Source organism: Paramisgurnus dabryanus, chromosome 7 (assembly GCF_030506205.2).
Source record: "Paramisgurnus dabryanus chromosome 7, PD_genome_1.1, whole genome shotgun sequence".
Classification (NCBI taxonomy): Eukaryota; Metazoa; Chordata; class Actinopteri; order Cypriniformes; family Cobitidae; genus Paramisgurnus; species Paramisgurnus dabryanus.
Window position 1 is genome coordinate 26789797 of NC_133343.1, and position 16869 is coordinate 26806665.

Genomic DNA, 16869 nt, shown 5'->3' on the forward strand with positions numbered 1-16869 from the left:
AGAATGTATTATAGAGCACCTGAATAAGTGAGATTTGGACAGCAATGGCCTTTTCTTTGAAATAAACAGTCTGGCATTATGAGTTTGGCGGCTCGGGAAAGCATTCTCACCTTTTCCTTCATCTTTTCAATCTTCCGGACGGAGCTGCGGCGCTGGGGTCGATCCTCGTGGCGCAGGAGGTTGACGTTGAGGTCTCCGGACTTGCTAAATTGCTTTTCCTCTTGTTTTTCAGCATCCTTCAGCTTGCTCTCCGCGCTGATGCTCTCCGTATGGTACATGTGATACGTCTTCATCACCTGCAGGAGAAGGTGTACAAGATGATGAATAACGCAAGTCACGCTTGAGTTACCGTGAGTCATTTCATCGTATTCATCCAATTTCATCATTCATGATTGAGATATGAATCTGATTAGTTTGCTTAGTGGACAGCTGTGCAGAAAGTGTAGATTATTTTATTAATCAGTTCTATATGTATAGCACTGTACTGTGAAGCACCACTGCGAAATCTCATTGGCCAAAAATGTCACTATACATATGTCGCTGCACTGTGTAGCACCACCCATTGCGAAATCTCACTGGCCAAAAATCACACTATATGCCGCTGCACTTTGTAGCTAGCCTGGGTGCCAGCCGAACTTAGCCCCGCATACAACATTTCAGGTCGGGAAGTTCGGTCTGATGTCGCTCCGTTGTGGTGCAACTATGCTCGAACCAAAGCTGGTTGAACCAATCAAATTGTCAGGGAGGACTTTATAAGATGATGGACAGATGATCAACAGTAACATAATCAACCACGTCACCTAAGAGCGCTTGTGTTGAATCCGTTTACAACAAAGATGGCTGCCGCTGGAAAATTGAGAAGTGAATATTCTGTCATCAAGTTTTATCTGGAAGATATCGACAGCACATTGATTTTAAAAGAGGAACGGAGAAACGGGATCAAGGCATTTGTTGATCGGAAAGATGTTTTTGCCATTCCTTCTTTGGGATTCGGCAAAAGTTTAATTTATCATATGGCTCCGATGGATGCTAAGAAGATGGGACAGAATGAAAATGGCCAGCTCGGCATGCACAACAACGTGGATATAACTAGCGGTTGTTGCCAGCCCTTTTCAGAAGCCCGTGGATGAAGTTTATCTAACTTACAAATTATAAGAGATAGTCTGACTGTATGACTTAGTAAATAACTCACAATGTCGTGATATGAATGAAATGTTGTAAACATAGTAACTAGGGGTGTCACAAGCCTCCAAATCTCCTATTCGACTACATTTTCGGTTCTAAGGTCACGATAAAATTCTCGAATGTTATGCTATGCCATTTTTAGACTAGTCTTTTATGAAATATAATATCTGACCTTGAACCCGGAGATGCCCTGCCATGTTATTCGTGCTGCCAGTGGAAAATATGGTACATGCACATTCCTGATAAAACAAAACTTCCTGTCAGATGAACATTCCTGTGTCAGTACTTTGCACCTTAAAAATGCGCTTTTATTACCGTCAGATGAGATTGTGAGACTATACCCCAAAAAGTCATGTTTAAATGCTGTTTTCATAACTCTTTAGCAACTGAAATAAGTTGTTGTGAAACAAATCTCAGTTCAGAGAAACGTCCGGTCCTGCCACAGACGCCGTTCTTATTGAGTTCAGCTGAAGGTGGAAGGGGTTTGCTGTTTTTTTGTTTTCCATGTAAAGAGCAGCTTGCGTGGTGTCTCCTGCATCTGCCATGCTAACTTTTGACTGGCTGTAGCTAGCGAACTTAGAGGAGGTTGACTCGCAGCACTCAACACGTGTTTTTTTCGCACTTGGCAAGCCGACCGGACGTGATTCTATTTTTTTTATTCAAAAATTCGAGGACTTCGATTGATAATAGTAACGTTACGTGTCGATGTACGTTCGCAAACTCAGAATTAGTACAAACATAATGTTAGTCTCATTGTAGCGAAATAACCAGCAGTTCAGGTCAGGCTGCCAAAGGACAGACGCCATTTCAACATACATCACACACTCGGTTGCTCTGATTGGTTGTAGGTCTTTCCAATTTAGTGCATTTTTGTCCCCATAACCACAGCCCAATGAAGCAGAATCAGACTCAAATTCTGACTAATAAGAGAAGAGTATGACAACATCAGGCTACTTTGTAGCACCAACCACTGCGAAATCTCATTAGCCAAAATTGTCACAATACACGTGTCACTGTACTCCACTGCAAAATCGAATTGGTCAAAAATGTCACTATACATATGTCGCTGCATTGTATAACCACACCCATTGTGACATCTTATTGGTCATAGATCCAGCTACATGGCACAGCATAGCGTAGCCCTACCCACTCTAAAACCTGATTGGTCAAAAAATGGTGAATAAAAAATGGGGTTTCTTTTACATTACAATTCTGCATTTGACACACTCCTTTTTTTCTTATTGGCTTACAGTGCATTATATTTTTTTATTTACATGTAGATTTTGTATGCAATCGCTGGGAGAGGCTTCACTTGTAAACAGTATGAAAAGTGAACTGTATAATCTTCATTTTCAAAAATTTCAAGAAAAGTATTTTAACATTAAAGAAATGATATGCTTCATGTAAACACACATTTGCTCTTTTTGCTCATATGGGCCCAAAAATGTTTCATAAAAATGTAAATGGCACTCTGTAATGGAGAGATAACCGAAGGGTTTAAATGTCAAACAACAAACAAAACATTTCAGAAATGCTGTTCTCACATTTGCAAGATAAAGATGTTATATTCTTTGGTGATAAAGCGGAAATGAAACTCAATGAAATGATCTCCAGCAGTTTCATTTCAGGGGAGCAATACAGTTCATAGTCAAAGAGATCAGCTGTGTTCCCATCAGCACTACAGAAGCAAGCCACCTCATTAATATGCATGCGAGAATAATCTTGGCAGCAGAGTTACCCATAATCCTCCAAGCTTCCCATTCAGAATAAAGAAAATACGCACAGCACTGACTGAAATTAAACTACACTAATTTTGAAAATGCTTCTTATTGTAGAAATGGGTCATGACAGCTGAATAGTTATCCAACAACCTTTACCTAGTTTTTAGTGTAGTTTTTCACCAAGAATTCAATACAATTACAATTTTACAAATTTAAAGGGTAAAATAACTGGATTGATTCAATCTATTTACATAATTTATCAAGCCCATAGCTCGTCATCTGTCTTTAAAGGTTTATTAATTATAGTTAAAAATCAATTTCCCTACAGAGACAACAAATGTGATCTTAACTTCCGGAACCCGGCCTATGTGCTCTATTGGAAATTTGTCAACACAGGAAAGAAAACTGCACTCTTTATACCATTTCATGGCGACTATAAGTCAGATTTGACTAGCTGTTCAAGGAACCCATTAGTGGCAGTGAAAGAGAGATCAAAGAACGAGAGCAAGTGAAATAGGAGAGGGATTCTCTGCACTATTGCCCTGCTTTATTCTGCTCCTCTTGGCCTGCAGACGCCTGTCTGATGGTGTTTTCAATAAAACGCTTATTAAATCTCCCAGCCTACGGGCATCCACAGACTACTCATTGAGACCAACCCTGACACTAATGTACATACAACTCGGTGCGTTGAATCTCACTTCACACACACAGATCTTCACTTTATTCTAAAGGTTGTTGAGTGCATCCACAGGATGGCACTGTATTGTATATACCCCTCCGTCTTAAACGGGAATGCAAGTATACAATTTTGAGCATACAATTTATGGTCCATACATTTTTTATGATCACAGTAAAAAATGTATAGTTATATGTTAAATTAAATTACCTCCCAAACGTAGACATTAATAAGGCCCCAAACCTAATTCCTTAGAGAAAAAATTCAATACACTGAGACACAGAGTCCAAATTTGCATAATGTGGTGGATGAGCATGAGAAATATATTTTATTGGAAGTTTTTCAGTACACTGTATGTTTACGATTTGAGTCGTACATATAACTTATACCAGCTATAGGGTCTAATACCAACAAAGCCAATTTTAACTTGACTTTTTATCTTGTTCTACTCATTAAACAGTACAAATGTTCCCGACACACCGTCCCTAGTATTCCCCGATGGAAAAGCTGTTTCCTCAAACCCATTAGGGCGCAAAAGATATTTCTCAAAGAAGCGCTAGCAGTGTCTCGCCCCGAGACATCACCAGCGTTTTTATAACAGGGTCTGTTAAACATACACAGATGTTAGACATATCTAACAGCTAACCAGTGCCAAGACTGGTGTACTCATCTGATTCATACACAATTATTTACATGACATAGTCTTTAACAGATTGATGGAGGATAAAATGTGGAGCTAGAAACTGTATACAGTATAAGCTATATCCATAAAATGCCATTAAACAACAGCCTACATCATTGGCAATACATATTAAACACTTAGAACAGACATCATAGGTACCTTAATATATAGATATCCAAATAATAAAGCCCACAACTGGTTTAGTAAATGACATGCTTTGTATTCTTCATATTTTTGAAACATGGAATAAAACATGAATTAAATTGTAGCTTGCAAGAAAAATCTGCAGTGTCTGTTCATTGATTTGACAGGATCTATATTCTCTAGCGCCAAAGAAAAACTAGGTTAGTACTCAGCACCTCCCAAAGCTGTCAACCATCAGCAACACAGCAAAGGAACATATTTACAGCTGATTTGATGGACATGGCTGGCAAACCTCCAGCAACATCTTATTTATAAGCATGGTGAGGTGAGATGCCCTGAGTTTTAAAGAGTAATGCTAGGGCAAGACTGACATTACAGTAATAGGTACCATTAACCATAAATGCATGTAAGGTAAGGAATCACAAAATGTTATTTTTGGGGTGAACTGCCTATTCAAGGGAACTAAAGTCACACTGGGTTGCAGGAAATTTGCCACCATTAGACATGGGCCAGTATGAGATTTTGGCGGTATACCATTAACACTAGAATGTGTTATTTTCAAATGTCTGCATATACAAACAACTTTACAATTGGACACAATACATTTTATTTTTAAGCAACATACAACATGTATGCCAGGTAAAAATAAAACCTTTATATTGTCAGGGGTGCAAACTCATCAGGGGTGAAAAAGGTGACAATAACAGTTTATATATCAATTATTATTTATATTTGTATTCTAAATATTTTTTATTTATTAATAAAAAATTAAATTAAATTATTTATTAACTGTAAATCTTATTAATTTTAGCATTTACTAATCATTTTTGTTTAAATCCAAGTTGAAACTTTAGTTAATGCACTATGAACTAACGTGAATAACTGTACTGTCATAAGAATTAAATAAATGCTGAAAAACTATGTAGGTAAGGTTCATTAGTTAACATTAGTTAATCCTATTAACTATCATAAACAAAGATTAATAAATACTATAACAAATGTATTGCTCATGGTTTAATGTTAGTTAATACATTAACTAATGAACCTTATTCTAAAGTGTTACCACTATATTGTTTATTTTTTTGGTTCATGTTAGATAATGCATTTACTAATGTTAACAAATACAACCTTATTGTGTTACAGGAATTTGTATTTCATATATTTTTCAGTACACATAAACAAATAATCAAGGGCCTGTTCTGTTCACACAACATCTTACAGTCACAGCTCTAATACAGTATGTATACAATATACAATACCATGATCTGTAAATTAACCTAATCTGGAATTTAACTTACCGCACATGATGTTTCTTGTGTCTGTGCAATTTCTGTCAAGGCAAACAAACCAGCGCACCTTTACTTGTTGCTTAGTAACGGTTATTCAGACGTAAATGCCAGAAATGCCCAGATGCTTCACAATTCGACTATGTCTAACAATATTTATGCACAAACTTTTGTCAACCCCTCTGAATTTAACCCGATTACAGGTTAGGACAGTACAGTTTACATGTACCCTAAACATTCACTGCAATCTGATTAAATGTTTGTTTAACGTTACATGTACATTCTATATAATCCTAACCAAACGTCTGCGTAAGCGCATAGGGTTGCCAGATTAGCCAGATAAAACTAGCCCAAAAGCATCCCAATGTCTATTTACAGCCCAAATACCAAAAACACATAAACAAAACCCTTTATATTTAAGTCGAGAAAAAATATAAACTTTTTGAAACAGTTTAAAAGTACCCCATATCTGAAGACTTGGCAACGCAGCCCACAGCATCTCTTGTCAAAAACATCGGATATAGACAAATCACAAGAATTACCTTTTTTGGATCAAAAAGGGTAAATTTCGCCGAAAGGTGACAAGTTTGCACCCCTGAAATTATAATATTATTTAAAAATGTTATATATATGTATAATGTAAACATCAAATTTACAAGATTTAATTTTGTGTAAACACAGCTCATACCATGGAAACACTTTTGTGGTTTTAAAACCTTGACTCTTTAAAACCTCAGTATACCTTGAAACCAGTAACCGCACAATTACCATTTAAAGGAAAAATGACTCTTCTCAAATGCACAACCAATATTCCAATGCAATTTTGCTCTTAATAATTTAAAGCCTGTTTGCAGGCAAAATCTGCTAAGCTTTCATTGTCAACAGATGAGCAAACATCATCTTAAATTATACAGTCATAATTTGACTTCCTGCAGCTTGTAAAATATTAAATTAAGCTGGATGAAAAAATGCATTATCTTTGGATTCTTCATTATAGGAAATCAAGGTCCATTTATCATCCTAATACACAAACACAACGAAAAAGAAAACCAGTGCAGATATTTCATGTTGTTATTCAGGGCAGCAGAATCTTTACCTTCATATTTCTTGTTGCCGATTCAGAACACATAACTCTAGCCACAGGAAGGAGGCAGATGGATCAATACTCAAGGCTCGCAGTATAGACCTTCGCTTCTTTATATTGCTCATACATCAAGAACAGCTAATCAGCAGCAAACGTCGCCACCTGCAATTTTTGTTTACTCATACTTTTCATACTACTGCTTTCAAAGTTTAACATTTACATTACATTCATTTGGAAGACGGTTTTATCCAAAACGACTGTGCATTCAGGTAATGCATTTAATTAGTATGTGTGTTCCTAGGGGTTTTAAAACCATGACCTTTGGATTGCTAATGCTTAACCAATTGAGCTATACTGTAGCTACATAATAAGTTTCATTCCATTACTACCCTAATCTCCAGTCTATAGAGTCACTTAATGGTGTATTGTGTAACTTCTAGATGTATCTTTTGACAGAAATGCAATATAATTTACATAATTATATTATCAGTGGTGTATAAAGACCTCAAAAAATGAACCGTGTTGTTTTTATAACCTTAGAATGAGCCGTTTTTATTTATATACTCTGTGGGTCCCCTTACATAGAGGACGCCATTTCGCGCCACCATGTTTCTTCTAAAATATACAATGATGGATGCTGAAACTTTATGCAAAAACATTAGTTTGGAGCCTGGGCATACGCAAAAGGAATCATCCGTGGAGCCCGAAGATGGAGTCATGGTTTCAAAGGGGCTGTTTACACTTGGCATAAACATGCGTTTTCGTCGATCGGATCACAAGTGGACGACGTTAATGCCAGGTGTAAACGGTGTTCAAAACGTTTTGAACGCGTCCACTTTCGACCACTTTCAACCACATTCAGAGGTAGTCGAAACCCCTTTCGATCAGATTGCTTTTGTAGTGTAAACGCACACGTGGTTCTTGTTCGGACAGCCCCCCGGACTGCCTTCTCTCCGCCCATTTATCTAATCTGAGATACTAAACACAAGTTTTACGTCTTTTCTGACTTCTGCACACGGTGAACAGCGCTATTTTTAGCCTTTCATTGATAAAACTAAGCGTCTGATCTCCGTAGTTTTGTTTTGAAAGCGTGCAAAAGTTGCGCGATCCTATTTCATCAATTGCGCTGAAAATTCAGAGAAAGCTTTAACATATACAAGTACAAAACACTGTGCAGAATGTTTACTTGCCAAATAAGCAGCGGACTCCGACATAATATTAGTTCGCGTCCATATAAACTCATAATTACTCCCTCCGCGTTTGAATGACAGCAGAGAGACTCGCCCAACGTCTCACAGACCACCCCCTCACAGTATTCAGGACAGAAGCGGTCGAAAGTGGACAAAAGAAACGGATTTAAATACCAGGTGTAAACGTAATGTGTCTCTCTCGTCCACTTTTGATCCGATCGATGAAAACACATCTTAATACCAAGTGTAAACAGTCCCAAACTTCCGCCCAAATACTTGCACGCCCAATTCAAGCACGCCCCTTGAACGTCACATTTGACTGGTTTGCTAAAATAAGGTAAGTTAAATAAAACAAATCTTGTCAATGTGAAATAACACATAAATGGAAAATTAATAGTTAGTTATATCTTCAGTCTTTCCTCGAAGCTCCGACAGTCCGCTCAGAGAAGCTGTCAATCACAAATGTCAATCATAACGACACGGCCAGTTTCTACAGCATTCAAATACTAGCTAAAATTAAACTTATCACAAAATTGAACAACTGAACTTATATATATGTTGTGCGATAACAACTACCTTAACTCTTTCCCCGACCAGGTTATTTTTTTTTAAAGTTGCCAGCCAGCGGCAGCAATTTTTATGATTTTAGCAAAAGTTTAATACCTTCCAGAAAATGTTCTTCCTTAACTATATAAACATACAATGGGCTCTATTTTAACGATCTGAAACGCAAGTGCGAAGCGCAACGCGCAAGTGAGTTTGTGGGCGGATCTTGGGCGCTGTTGCTATTTTCCCGGCGTGAGAAATAACTCTTGCGCCGGGCGCAAATCAATAAGGGGTTGGTCTGAAGTAGGTTCATTATTCATAGGTGTGGTTTGGGCGTAACGTTAAATAAACCAATCAGAACGCTATCCAACATTCCCTTTAAACGCAAGGGCGCAAGTTCCGTGGCGGGTTGCTATTATTATGACGGATTTACCAGGCGCACGCCAGGAGCGGTTCACAGCCGAGGAGACCGACGTCCTTGTACGGGGGAATCCCACGCTTGCCAGCATAAATCGGGCAAGCCGTGTAACGGGAGGTGGATCTGCCTCAGGACTTGACGCCAGTAGAGGACATCGCTGCGTCCACCCTCACCGCTGAAAGGGTTTGGGGGCTTTGAAATCGGACCCAAGAAACGCAAGCAAGGTCCAACCCCAAAGTACTCTTTCAAATCAAGTTCATATACATTAAGGTTTCTTATGAAAACATTTTAACTATTATTTACATAAAATAAACGTAATACAGCCACACAACAAAGTTATGAAAATATTTTAATCGTTATTTGCATGAGAATAAATAAAAACTATCACCACAATGCTCACCACTATGATTCCCCTTATCTCGTGTATTAATATTTTTAAGTGTAACAATTTATGATTTGCAAAAATAACTGTTCCATCTGTGTAGATTAGATAAGCAAAGTGCGCATTGTGCACGCTATACATTATGGTCAAGCATGCGCCCTTAAAATAGCATAATGAACCACGCGCAACACGCCACTGACTTTAGACTAGTTTTTTTTGGTTAGTAGCGCAATTGTTTTTTGAAACTGCAAAATAGCATAAGAGATGGTTTGCGCCGGAACACGCCTCCTTTTTGCGCTGAACCGCCCAGGGAGCGCAAGTTCATTCCCTAGTTTGCTGACGTGCATCTGTGGAGGGAAAAACCCCGCTGTGCGCCGGCGCAAAATACGAATGATACATGCGTCACTGACAAAGTCAATTGCGCTGGGTGCAAGATAGGGCCCAATATATCAAATAAAAAAGAACAGACCCTCTACTTTAAAAAAAAGAAAAGTTTATTCCTACCTTTATTTGTTCTCTTTCTATCACCTCTCAAATATGGGTAGGTTTCTTCAAAAATACCAAATTATGAGCAAAAAGCTGAGATAATTGCATTTTTGTGAAGTACTTTTAATAGAGATCAGATTCAGAGCGATCCTCAAAACTTACATGGAGTTTGAACTGTTTGGCCTTAGCGGTTGCTTTTGGGTAAGAGCGCCACCTGGTGAATAACAGCGGAAATACGTATTGCCGGAAAAACTCGCCATTGGCAGGAAAAAAGTTAAAGGACCTAAACCATCTTTCGAAAATTTTTATTGGAAGTGTCTTTTTTTTTTTACCCGATTCCCATTCATTGCATGGGGTTTATGACTTGTACTGCATTCAGCCACCAGGGGGTGATCAAAGAGCCAGCAGCTTCACTTTTTAGGACGTATGAGGCACACCCACCCGTAACAGACAAACTGTTCTATAGATCATGTTTTGTAACTACATTGTCCAAAATGATGATATGTTTGTCGTGTGACGGCTAGCGTAGCTTCTCTATGTGTTTCGAAAGGAAGGGGTGGGCTGTGGACTGTGCTGTCGGTTGCAATTCACAATCTCACTGCTAGATGTCGTTAAAAATCTACATAGTGGACCTTTAAAGAGTAACTAAACCCCTGGCCAGAGCCTGACTCCAACCAACTGCCAATATTTGAAAAATGCAAGAAAAGTGGGCAGATCCCAACGAAGATAGAGGGGACGAACTAAGCTCGTATCAAGTGTGTGGTGAGATCGTAACAAGGGCGTGGTGAGCTTGAACTTGCTTACGTCACGAGTCATTTTTTGGACCCAACATCCAATGGGAAAATTTAACTGCAGTAGCCACCGTTCAACCTGAAGAGGGCAGCAATCAGACGTTTTTACACCATATATTATAGTATTGAAACACTTTATATCCAAATGTCAGAAAAATTACTAAAATCAATGAACAGCACAAATAAAGCATCATTCTTACAGATCATTAACTAAAAAAAGTTGGTTTAGGGTTTAGTTACTCTTTAAGTCATCAGAGGTCGACCAATAATAAAGGCTAATTTTTACAGAGCTTATGGCCAATAAAAATGCTGATTTTTGTATAATAATCTAAACTAATCATAAAACTAATTAAACATTAAAATAAGTATATGAAACAAAGTTTAAAGAAAAGAAAAAAAACAATATCATCATAAATTATAAACAGCACACAGCCTGTGTTCTAAAAATACAGCCAAATATTCTTAATACACATTTCAATGTCTACTAGTAGAAAACCCAAATAATTCTCAATCATGCAGAAAGTGTTCATTTGGATCATTCTGTAGGGAAGGAGAAGAGAAAGGAAGGGTAGCGAAGGAAGGATAATGATCCTCTCCCATGTCTTTTCCAGCGACACATTACCCTGTCTGTCAGTAACCTTGAAACACACCAGCATCAGAAAGGCAGAACTGAAACCACATGCAGTATGTGACCATTTCAAAAATGTATAGAAAGAAACAGAATCGGCCTGATTTATAGGTGACATTCATAGGATTTAAGGAATGGTTTAAAGAATCTTTTACAGAAGATGAATTGCAGCCACATCCTTTACAATATTTATTAATATAGGATGAACAGAAATGACTGTCTTTTCTGCCACTTTACTTTTTTGTAAATAGAAAAAACGACTTTTTTGATTTAACTGTAATTCATAGACATATAAAGCACTGGGCAGAAACAGTGCTTACATTTCTGAATCATACTCATAAGAATCCACTGTTAAAGAGACAATTAGTAAGGGGATTTATTTCTAGAAATATTTAAAGTGTATCGCAAACAAAGAAAAATATTGCTCGGAATGTAAAACTTATTGCGAGCTTATTGCGAGGGAACACATTAGGGTTCATTAAAAAAAATTGTACACAGGATATGACAACCAACCAAAGAAAATCTGGTGTGCTACACAGCCATGCAATAATAAAAGCTTAATATGGCTTTTATTTTTTTAAATTGAGTCAACCAGTGGTGTGATTTTGGGAAGGGCTATCTGGCTGCCGAGCCAATAACATAACAACAGACAGGGGAAGTGTTTTGAAATCAGTCGCCGTTGCAATTTCACTTGGTGACAAAAGATTTTTGGAAATTGCACACTTCACCAAAACCCACAGGAACTGTGACATACTTTAATCTTCTGAATTCTGTTGTTATGCCTCCCGCATAAAGATGCTTAGGGGACATCTGGAAAGGGTCAAGCAAAGGAGACGTGTGAAAAATTTCTCTCTGATGCCCCGTCATGAGTGACAACATTAATCTCAGACCGACCCTTTGCAGAGGTTTCTTGGATTTCATCCAGACAAAAAAAAACACAAAGAAAGAGGAAGCGTCTCGGTTTAAAAGAAATGTTAGACGAACAGAACAAAGTGCTTTATAGACCATGACATTTATTTTAATGGAAATGTTTAAAAGAAATTAAAACAGATATAAAATTTGAGTACTATTGTACAGGAAGCTTAAAAACAGACTATGTTTGATAGTATCATCAGCTATCAGATAGTATAAACTGACCTAGCGTGCATGTAAGTTGCAATCTGATCTCAGGAAGTGGTTTGAAATGCATACAAAATGCGACTGTAAATGCATCTGGTTGTTCGGGCCACATGCTTAAAATTCACGCCTTTGAATCTGAACAATGTCAGCATCAACGTCAGAATCTTGAAATCCGCACTGAAGTACCACATGGGGCATATAACAAAAAATTGTACTGCAGTTCATTAGCATCGCCATAACATAAGCGCTGATATATCACCATGCAACAGTAGAACAGATTTAAATCAGTTATATAACAATGCAATGCTCATCCATGCAAACAAACCAAAAATATAAATAATAATTTCTCATCACTACCCCAACCACACATCAGTACACCCTTCCTTGATTTGGTTCCCTGTACTTTAATATAAACCTATTTGATGCAACAGTAACTTTCTTTCCAAGCATGTCGCACAGCCAAAATGCTTTTGTTCCTGGCCAGAATGTCTGCGTTACCATGGTGCAATGTTAGGACACAGTGGGTGAAAGCTCCCTCTAGAGAGAGAGAGAGAAAGAGAGAGAGAGAGAGAGAGAGAGAGAGAGACATTATACTCACAGTATACAGCTCGTTTGTCACTTTCACTAGCTCCTCATGCATCTGAATCCCAATTTCTTTACTCTGAAATAAAAAGAAAGGGTTACAAATATAAAACAATGTCTAAAATCTGCTGGTCACAACCATACATGAATACAGTTTAAATCTTTAACCCCAAGTATAAGCTACAGAAACACTAAATCGTTGTATTGCAGTAGGGATGGCGGGGCAAAAACTAATGTGGGGTTAGTTGTAACACGGACTGTTTACATTGTTGCACATAGTTGAGCGTTTTCTGGTATTTTTTTCACGTTGCCAGAAGACGATCTCCCGCAAATTATTGGAAATGTATAATGTTTTTCCAGAAAGTTATTGATGAACGGGTGTTTTGGTGGCCTGTAAGTAAATTTTTTTATCATATGTTTTTTTCGGTTTCTAAGTTTGGTTTGTAAGATACCAAATCCAATGCTATGTCATATTAATCAGTGTCTTGTTGACTAAAACATAGCATTGTTTTGAAATATGTCTGCAGCTCTTAGCAACTTTTTTGGTGGGCTTGAAAATATTTTGACCCAGCGCTGTGTTACAACTAACCCTTCTGCACTTACAATATGAAAACCGCTAACGTTGGCGTAATTCTTCCCGTTGTTTATCAAAAATCGTGTGGCAAAATTATTTTTGTTTTTTTTATCTTTAATATTGATTGAATAATTTAAAATCATAATGAAATGAATGGCTAAAATCAGACTTTGATGTTCATTTAGACATTTTTATCCATTTATAATTGAACTATTGTTCTATTATAGACAGATATATAAACAATATCCACTTCAAGTATAGACAAAATAGTATTGAAATATTTGCCTGCAAACTTATTTTTTAGCAAGTGTTACTAACCCCCTGCCTGTTACAATTAACCCCCACCTATGGTGTAAGTTGTAACATTTGCACTTGTGTCACGTTTGGTGTAATTGTCCAAGAATGGTAAGTACTAGAAACAAACTTCAAATGATCATTTGTAGCAGAGATGTGTGTGTTGCTTGTGAAATAATATAATTAATCAAACTCAAATATTTTTTGAATTATTGAGACAAAACCAAAAAGCGTTAGGTTGTGCCCCCCTCTCCCCTACTAATAAAATGTGAAATGAAAATTGGTCTAAATGCCAGTTTTTACTTATTAACCACCCAACCAAATGTAAATGATGGAAAAAACCCAAGTAAAGAAAATAACTAATTATAATCTTAGAAAAATAGGCTGCATTCTCTGCTTTAAAGTGGTGGGGGCGTGCCCGCTGTTGGCGCTGAAACCACTCCTACTCGCGGGAAAGCTGCCAACTTTCAGATACCGCTACAACCTAAATGGATGCTCGCGATTGTGTTGGGGGTGGGGCCATGAGCAATGGAGCAGATTGGCTTTACAGGAACTTTAAAGAGCACCTATGGTCCGATTCACATTTCCATTTGTGTGTAAGTGTGTATAAGTACATGTTAATGGTATGCAAAAGGTACAAACCCCAAAAGTAAACGATGACACAAGTTATTGTTTCCAACATAAATCTCTTTTCTTGGACTACAACAAACACACAGATTGTAGGCAAAAATTTACTTCCTGGGATTGGTGATGTAGACAAGACCGGCATTATCATAATTCCTCTCAGCCTGTAAGTTAACGCCTATACAAAAGTTGTCCCTAGGACAGTACCTTGTAAAAAGGTCCTAATATCTACCATTGTCCAGATATGTCCCTTTGAGATACCAGTATGTACCTCTAATGTACCAATACTGTATGTACCTTTGAGGTACCATATGCCCCTTATAGATACAAAAGTGTACTTTTTGCAAAGGTCAAACTTTTTTACTTAATTGTTCCTTTATTTCTGAGAGTGTGCTTAGCATTTAATTATGCAAAACATTCAAATAAGTTGCAGCACAGTCATCCTCTGACAACGGCAATAAAAACAACTGCGTATTGCTGTGCTAAATAAAACTGCACTTTATAATTCTACAAATATGTCTGTAAAAATGAAGACAACTTCAGGAGAAAAACATTTTGTTTCTCCTCCCACACACCACAGATACCTCTCCATACACAAACATACACAGCCATGTGATCTAAAAGTGAGAGAATATTCTGCATTTAACTTTAAGTAGGTGAGACAATCTGCCAGAAACAGGAGGACTGGAACCCCAGGGAAGCTAGAAATCATTCACTGCAAGCACAAGTCCTTTCATTAGTCACAAACCAGTGAGACTGACACAAAAAAGCGTCTGGGGTGAGAAAGACAAAGTAAAATTCCCTTATCTACAGACTCTACCGATCCCAGAACCATTCTTCACTTTTGTTTTCAACAGTTAAAAAATGAAGCAATGTGCATGCAGGAATGAAGCAAGATTTACATTCAGTGATATTTCGAGTCAAACAGAAATATTTAAATTTGCATTTTGTGATATTTTTTGTCTAATACATAGTTATTCATTATCTGTCAGACTGTAGAGCAGATGTTAATCCCATCCCAGTCGAAGCATCCACCTACTGTAAAAGCATCACCCCAGTCTCCCTCCAATGCCCATTTACAGTCATAAATCATAATGCACTATAATTCTGAATGATCAATAAATGTTGCAGTATGATTACAGTCGGGCTGTGCCTGAACTGAAGAAGAAGAGGAAGAATCTTTTAAACTTACACATGAGTACAGACACTTACTGCAACCAATTTATGTATCTGTTCAGCCATGTTAAAAGTGCATCATGCATGAGTGCCAATGTGCTTTAACATCATGCATACATTTAATACACAGGAATTGCATACTTTACATCTGAAGTACATGTAAGGATGTGTCTGTGAAATGGTTAAACTTTCATAGCTTTAAATACTTAATCACAAAATTATGTGAAATAATAAACTAGTATAGAGTTATAAAATTATGTGAATTGTTTGAATTCACTTGCAATTGTCCATTAAAGGCTTTGGTATCTCTAACCTGAGCACAGTATGAGACATTATTGAGATTATTACATTTGTCATATTATTGCTATTTATCAAACAGACAATTTAGGCCTTCATTTGTAAGCTCAAAAAAAGCATTTATATTATCCTGTCAAGACCTGTATTACCAAGCAACAAGATTTCATACAGTACAGTACATTTTTTGTACCGTACACTGCTTAGATTTATGCCCAAATAATCAAATGAAATGAAAAACAAAACGTTTCAGCCACATCAGACTTTTTTATTCATCCAGAATCATTATTAATTGTAAATCTGCATTGTTGTTGTGCATGTCACATTCACAGAACAAAATATATGGCAATAGCTCTCTGATGCAATTTTATGAAAGAGCCAAAGCCACTAACTCACTGCAATCTCTCTCCACCGGTAACACTGTTGTAAGACTGTTCAGAATACTGTCAAGCCACATGTTTCCCACAAGCCTTTGCTGCTCATTCATCTATAACCGATCCACCAGAGAGACAACACAAGTGGATGCTGAGCTCTTGCTGTGTGCTGAATCTTTACATTTGTCAAAACGTCTGTTAGTGTTTACTTACTGCTATTTTAAGCCCGAAAGACATAGAGTACAAATAAGAACTTACAAAATACCATGAAGGCCACTAACTATCCCCAAAACGCGTTTCTCTTGTATGATGTGTTGAAGACAGTGTTTTGCAGCAGGGTCGAACTTGTAGTTGATTAACACCTTGAATACATTATGTAAAATTCACTCTATATAAATTAATAATAAAAAAACTGTAATTTATGGTGGACGTTCACACCAGCCGTGGTAGAGGCGGCAAAAACACACTAATCGTGCGTAGTTGGATGCTTGAACACTGAGTTTACTCACTTCATTCGCGCGTGAAAGCCGCGTGTGAAATTATAGTCATCCGAGACATTCACACGGAAATTCGCATCATCGGAGGGGCTTCTGTGACTCTGCTGAGACTCCGC

General features: G+C 37.5%; 1 protein-coding gene across 2 annotated transcripts in view; it reads right to left on the minus strand.

Moving 5' to 3' along the window:
* Window positions 1–16869, minus strand: part of srgap3 (SLIT-ROBO Rho GTPase activating protein 3) — a 121921-nt gene that overhangs the window by 63617 nt on the left and 41435 nt on the right. For both annotated transcript variants that reach the window (XM_065279859.2, XM_065279858.2), the window contains exons 4-5: window positions 12937–12999; window positions 111–296 (exon numbers count right to left, since the gene is read on the minus strand). In XM_065279859.2, coding sequence (XP_065135931.2) covers window positions 111–296; window positions 12937–12999 — 249 coding nt within the window. The remainder of the gene's footprint in view (window positions 1–110; window positions 297–12936; window positions 13000–16869) is intronic.